This window comes from Buceros rhinoceros, unplaced genomic scaffold (genome assembly GCF_000710305.1).
Source record: "Buceros rhinoceros silvestris isolate BGI_N320 unplaced genomic scaffold, ASM71030v1 scaffold22208, whole genome shotgun sequence".
Lineage (NCBI taxonomy): Eukaryota > Metazoa > Chordata > Aves > Bucerotiformes > Bucerotidae > Buceros > Buceros rhinoceros.
Genome location: NW_010428924.1, coordinates 17,503 through 24,242, shown reverse-complemented (window position 1 = coordinate 24,242; position 6,740 = coordinate 17,503). Strand labels below are relative to the sequence as shown.

The window sequence follows — 6,740 nt, the reverse complement described above, 5'->3', positions numbered from 1 at the left end:
TGGTGGCTATGGAGCTGCGTGGACATGTCCTCGCTCCTGCTGACAGTGACTGCCACTGGAAAGCTGCTGTTATCAAAGGGACCAAAGTCATGTGCTAGAAAAAGCCCTGCTTGCCTCTGCGTGCCTTAACCTGTGCCTGGCGTCCCTTTCCAGTTCATCAGCCTGCAGGAGAGCGGCCAGCCTGATGCAGAGGACCTGGGGGACCAGGCCATCGCGCAGCTGTGGCTGCAGCACAGCCTGCAGTGCCACTGCCTGTCCGTGCAGCTGAGACCGCTCCTGGGCAACCGGCAGTACATCAGGAAGTTCTATGCAGGTAAAGAGAATGGGCCTTTGCCACCTTATTAGGAAGACATCTAGCTGGTGGCACTTCCAACCTGTGTGGGAGTGAGGGGAGATGGCGGAAAAGGTGGTTCATGTGAACAGCCAGCGCTGTCAAACCACGCAGGTGAGAGAGACCCCCTGAGCAGCAGTTTTCTCTCCCTAGACACTGCCTTCCTGCTCAGTGACGCTCATGTCACGGCCATGCTGCAGTGCCTGGAGGCTGTCGAGCAGAACAACCCCAGGCTTCTGGCTCAGATCGACACCTCCATGGTGAGTTGAGAACCTGGCTTTTACACCTGGCTCTCCCCAGATGCTGGCTGGTTGCAGCTGCTTGTGCGAGGTCTCATTCAGGGCATATGGAGCCCTTGGATGAGGGACTGGACTTGGAAGTAGCAAAAGGAGTATCAAGAGGGGAGGAGAGCAGTGAACTGGTCCCTGTGCTGCCTGCATGAGCCTGGCAGGGGTTGGGGTGGGGGAGATGGCTGTGTGGAGCCTTAGTGGGGCAACTTGGTTCTGGCTGGCATCAAGGATTTGAGTATGAGGACCTGAGGACTGTTTCCATGTAAGAGGCACCCCTAAAGCCCTCTCTAACAGTCCCAGGCTTCAGTGCCAGCAAGCAGAGCTGCCTGGTTGTGAGGGACACCCTCTGAGGGGATGGGCAAGCACTCCAGGATGCCTGGGTGCCCGCTCCTGCTGGTGATGCCAGTGACCCCCTGTGCAGCCTTGTGCCAGCTGCTCCTCCCCAGAGAAGAGGAACAGCGGCTGCTTTCTTTGCACAGAGCTCCCCAGAGGAGAGCAATTCATGCGGCTTCGTTAAATGGGGACTGTGTTCTTTCAGCTGGCTGGCACGTCACTGCCATCCCTGTGCACATCAGATCCTTGTGCTGGGACAAGAGAGATGTGTGACCACAACACTGGAGGACACAAGAGCCATCTGCCTGGGGCGCTGGGCTGCCTGGATCAGTTCACTGAGAGCCTGGTAATTTCCCGATGGGAGCCTGCCTTGTAGCTGCAAACACGCTGCTTCACTTCTGCGCTGCCATGCTTTTCCCTCCCCATTTTCCTGTCCCCAGGGCTGCCACATCCTTTGTGGGCTGGTGATCACGCACTTGCAGGTCAATTCCTTTCCACTGCTTCTCCTTTGACGTGTAGCCCCATAAATGCTGATTTATTAATGATATCACCTCTCTCCAGCTTACCAGGAAGAGTGACGGTCAGCCTCCGGTGTCCAAGAGTCAGAGCCTGACTGCCCTCCCTGCGTCCCCATACGTTCCCACTGCGGACTGCACACAGCAGCGCTGCTTTGGGTCCTTCTCCAGCCTCCACCATCCAGCCTCCTCCGGCCTCTCAGGTAACCAGAGTGGGCTGGGAAGTTCAAGATAGACCCAGAAAAGACTGTGCCTTTTTTTCTGCTCTTGCGTTCATTGTGGTGGATGGGTGAGAGATCTCTGCCTGCTACAGGAGAGAGACCCCTGGCCTTTGACCATGGTGGGTGGGATGCCAGTGTGCAGCCACAGGGTTACTGACATAGAGTGATCTGCTTGTGCCAGGGTGTGTGACATTCTGCTTCTGTCCAGACAGGAGACGAGCGAGCTCCTCCATCAGCTCCAGTGCCAGCCAGTCCCAGGAGCACTCCTCGTCCACCCGGTCTTCCTCTTTTAGTGAGGACAGGTCCCCTCTGGAGCAGCCAGGCTCTGTCACCCAACTCCACATCCCTTCACCCAAAGACCCCGTCTCTCCAGCCAGCGAGATGAGCTCCAGCACCACCAGCCAGAGCGAGGACACGTGGACGAGGAGTCAGGATGATCCGCAGAGCGACGTTAATGACGGACCGGAGTACCTGGCCATTGGGAACTTGGGGCGCCGGGGCCGGGCATGCAGCAGTGCCAGTACCAGCAGCACCAAGAGCAGTAGCTCCAAACTCTTCTCTTCCAGTGGCTCCCAGAAGCTAGACTCAGTCTCATCCTTGGGGGAGCAGGGGGCAAGCGGAGGTGGAAGCAGGGGCCAGAGCCTGTTGCGCCGGTCCAGCTTCTCGGAGGGACAGTCGTCAGCTCTGCAGGGCGTCCTCAAGAAGAGCCATGTGCGCTCACACTCCGACACCAATGTGGCTTCGGGGAAGTTGCACGGTAATGGGGCAGCTTTTCTGGGGTAGCTTTGGGATGTGGGAGTCCCTGGTACTGGGAAGCTGATGCTGGCCACCCCTTTGACTCCATGGATCAGGCTGACAAGGGGAGCAGCGGGCAAGTGATTGGGAAGTTTGGTCTTTGCCCTTAGATTTCCTGCTCTGCACTGGAGTTATGGGCTGACGTCTTACTTCCCAGAATGCCCTGAGTTGGTCTGTTACCAGTAACGGGAATTTTTACCAAAAACTTTGAAAATAGCAGTGATGCTGTGGCATCAGCTGTCCTGCTTCTCCACTGGCCTTGACTGGCTATGGCATGGAACCGTGGCAGGGCACTGGGCTCAGGATTGGACTCATCCTACTGGTAGGATGTCATGCTACTGGTAACCTGCTGGGTCTTCCGATGCTCTTGAGTGGGTGAATGCTTGGTGGGCAGGGATTGGGATGTGAGGTGGCAACCAGTCTGTGGGAGTCTGCTCCACCAGTGCTGCCTTCATGGGAGAAGTGGAGGTCCTTGCTGAGTAGTAACCAGTCTGTCTCTGTTTTCTCTCCCTTAACGCTGCCCTCCTTCTCTGTCTGCCCAGGAGGCCCCAGGGATATCACCATTATAATAGAAGATCCAGTGGCAGGTTTGGGAGCCAGTATAACAGCCCTTCATTAGTGACCATTGCATCAAGTTCAGGATTTCCATCAACCCATTAGTGTCCATTTAGAAAACCCCAAAAAATTCTTTCTTTCCTGTGTTCCAGCTGGTGCTTTGAAGCATGGTCAGGTTTATGCATGTAACCTGACTGAACATCCCAGCTTGGTTTTTGGGAACAGTGGACCAGACCCAGAAGGGTGCCCAGCTCCCCTGCATGGCATTAGGGAGCACTAGCTACTGAGTCCCTGAGCTGTGTCCCCTTCTTTCCACCCCACTGCCTCAGGAGCCAGGAGAGGTTTCATCTCTCACCTAGTGAGTAAGGGCTGCAGTTAAGCAGGCGTTGAACATCTAAATTTTCCTTTCATTTAGTGGATCTGTGGCACAGTGAGGTTTGACATTGGCTGAGTTCAACTGCATCCCAGCCAGCTGTGCTTGCACCCACGCCTGGACTCCTAGGTGCTGTTCTGAGCTCAGGGCAGATTTCCCCCCAAGCAGAGGTGCTGGGGTGCTGTCACCCCTTTGCCCTATACACAGAAAGAGACAGCACCTCAAAAAGAAGGACTTTTTACTTCTGCATCTGTTGAACAGCAGTGCTGGGTTTGTTGCGTTCACGTCTGGGTGCTGAGGGCTCTTCAGGTGGGAAGGCTCCTTCCTGGAGGTGGTAGGTGTTCAGATAGGTGTGTCTAGTCCAATGTCCTGTTCCAGCAGAGGATGCCAAGGACTGTCTCACTTTATCCATCAGCAATAGGCCCTGTTGTACGTGGCATCTCCTAGGCTGGTGATCACAAGGTGGTTTCTGTGCTTGTTTTTAGCAGGGTTGGGGTGGCTGCAGCGATTAGCTGTGAGAGCCTCCCACTCTGATGGGTCTTCTTTGTCACCTGGCCTGAGGGGTGGTTTGGTCCCAAGCTCTGTCCTGGTGATTGCTGCTTCATGGTCTTGGCAGGGAGATGCTGGTGTTGGTGGGCTCAAGAGCCTCCAGCCACATCAGGGTTATGACACAAAGCTGGGACCAAAGAGCAGTAGAAGGCTGAGAGGATGGGGTTGCTCAGGATGTCAGCCAGCGCCTGCCCTGCGTCCATGCCTGTATGCTCCTGTCCTGCTCCCGTCAGGGTGTTTTCAGTCTCCTTCAGCAGTCCTCTGTCACCTGGGCACTCCCTGGGGCTGTGACTCTCTACAGAGCACCAGCCATTGTTCATCTCCGGTCCGGCCAGCTCCTGGCAGTCCCCACCGGCTCAGCCTGGCAGGGAGTTGCATCACAACATGTGCATCGGGCAGAGCCCTGCCCACAGCCTGTGTAGGTCACCTTGAGCACTGCAGCTCAGGCTCTAGGGTTGTGTGCAGGGAACCCTGGCTTCTAGCTGAGCAAGAGCATGTCCTTCAGATGCCTTCTTCAGCTGTTGTCCAGGCTGCTCTGCAGAGCTGGGAGCCCCACAGATCCCTCAGGGCTCAGGTTTCCCCATGTGTCCTGACTCTCTGCCCTGGGGGATAGCTCTTCCCTTGGAGATGCTCCAGCAGAAAGAAGGGGCTGACAGAGGCACCTGCTAGAGCCTGTTGTGTCCCCCAGCTCTGCTAGGGGGTAGAGGAAGGCGCGGAACTTGGCTGCTCCATGGCTCTCATGAGCCTCTCTCCTCGTTTCCCCTTCTCCTCTCCTGCCTGAAATGCCCTTCAAGTTTTGTCCCCTCCTGGGCTTGCTCTCAGCCGTGGCACAGAGCAGGATCATGTCCCTCCTTGCTTCCTATCCATTTGTGCCTGCCTGCGTGATGCTGAGCCCCTTTTATGTCACCCTGTGCAATGGCTGGGTGCCTCTGGGATACTGATGTGCGCCTGGTGTTGTCTTCCCTTGCAGAGTCTCACAGCGATCCGGGTGGAGGGAGAGGGCTGGTCTCTGCTTCCACCCAGAACAGTGAACTGAGCACACCCAGCTCCCTGTACATGGAGTACGGTGAGTGCAGCCAGCTCAGCAGGGACGTTTGCTCCTAGTCAGGCTTGGGGCGCTGGTTGGACAGTGGCAGGGTTTGTTAGGATGGGGGTAGCAGCTGGTCCCCTCTATCATGCATTTATCACTTGCTTTTCTAGATTCTGCACAGTACCTGAGCTCAGGGGAAGGGATGTTCAGAAGACCCTCAGAAGGGCAGTCCCTCATCAGCTACCTCTCTGAGCAGGACTTCGGCAGCTGCGCAGACCTGGAGAAGGTGAGGGAGGCAGCAGCAGCCTGTGTGCGTTGGAGAATGTGTCTTAGTGCAGGTTCAGTGATACTTCCCTCTGTGGGGAAGATAATCCCACAGCATTTCTTGTTATAGATCTGTGCACACATCTTCAAGCTTGAGTTCATCAGTGGTGTCTGACAGCCAGGATCTGCTCATGCAGCATATACCTGCAACACATTAGGGCTCATCAGGGACATGCGTGGACTCCCCAGAGTAAATGTATTGCACGCTCTTTTCACAGGCTGCCCCTTGTCTTCTGTGAGTATTCTGGTGCCCAAGAAGACTTTAGTTTCTAGTTCCTGATAGAAGAGTCAGGTTTTGTGGAGACAACAGGGATTAAGGTCTTTCTGCCACCCTCCCTGAGTAATAAGTTCTTCCCTGTCACAAGTGGGGAACAAGATTTTACAAATTCTTCCTAGTTTCTCCATGGTACAGCCCTGAATGCTTTTGCTCTTGCCATACAGGAGAATGCCCACTTCAGCATCTCAGAGTCCCTGATTGCTGCCATTGAGCTCATGAAATGCAACATGATGAGCCGTCAGCTGGAGGAGGAGGAGGAAGACAGTGACAAGGAGATCCAGGAGCTTAAACAAAAGATTCGTATTCGTCGCCAGCAGATCCGCACCAGGCACCTGTTCCCTACCTGCCAGGAGATGGGATCAGATAGTGAGTGATGTGGTTTGGGTTCATCATCTAGTGGGCTGTGGGTTTTCTGTCCTTTGCCTGTCCTTACAGCAACCTGTCTTCCTGCCTGTTGGTGGGAACCAGTCATAGTGCTGCCAAAGCGCTGAAGAGATCTGTGAAACTCTGCTGCTATTGAAGACCATAGTGGTACTGATCTGATACCGTAGATTGTTAATATTGTGTGCTGCTGGCGCTGGGTTATGGCACCTAGTTGCATTTGGAACCCATAGTGTTTTCCATCCTTGACCTGCATCCCTCCCTGCTGTGGCTGTACCTGGCTATCAGCTTCTCCTTTAGCTGTGAGTGACCTTTCAGACCACTACCATTGATGGCCTGGTTGTGTTGCATTTCTCCCAGGTGTGGTGGCAACAGACAGTGGGTCCCAGTTCAGCTCCCGCGGCTCCATGCAGTTCTCTGACTCCGGCTCTGCAGAGGATGTGGAAGAGTACGAGATCCGAGGTAGGAGGGAATGGCTCTTGCATAGAGACAACCTTTTCCTTGGTGTGGTTATTTTGAGGTTGGTCCTGCTAAAGAAGAGCATGTCCCTCTGGCCTTAAGGATGGCTTTTCCCAAACAAATAGCTGAATTCTTAGCATGAGCAGAGTAACCTGTTTCCCTCATGGTGGCATGACTTTCCTTCAAAATCTTCTGTAACTCTCTAGTATTCAGCGCCTCTGGCTAGTAGGTGGTTGCCATTTCATTGCCTGGTCCACACAGTGGCTGGCATGCTAGAGGGGGGGGGGAGCTGCCCTTCCCCTCTCCT

The 6,740-nt window shown here is 54.9% G+C and overlaps 1 protein-coding gene across 1 annotated transcript in view; it reads left to right on the top strand.

Annotated features, from left to right (window-relative positions):
- Nucleotides 1-6,740, top strand: part of KIAA0226 (KIAA0226 ortholog) — an 18,641-nt gene that overhangs the window by 3,662 nt on the left and 8,239 nt on the right. Inside the window, exons 3-11 of the mRNA XM_010142466.1 lie at nucleotides 154-313; nucleotides 485-591; nucleotides 1,160-1,300; nucleotides 1,516-1,672; nucleotides 1,899-2,447; nucleotides 4,933-5,028; nucleotides 5,163-5,278; nucleotides 5,758-5,959; nucleotides 6,335-6,436. Coding sequence (XP_010140768.1) covers nucleotides 154-313; nucleotides 485-591; nucleotides 1,160-1,300; nucleotides 1,516-1,672; nucleotides 1,899-2,447; nucleotides 4,933-5,028; nucleotides 5,163-5,278; nucleotides 5,758-5,959; nucleotides 6,335-6,436 — 1,630 coding nt within the window. The remainder of the gene's footprint in view (nucleotides 1-153; nucleotides 314-484; nucleotides 592-1,159; nucleotides 1,301-1,515; nucleotides 1,673-1,898; nucleotides 2,448-4,932; nucleotides 5,029-5,162; nucleotides 5,279-5,757; nucleotides 5,960-6,334; nucleotides 6,437-6,740) is intronic.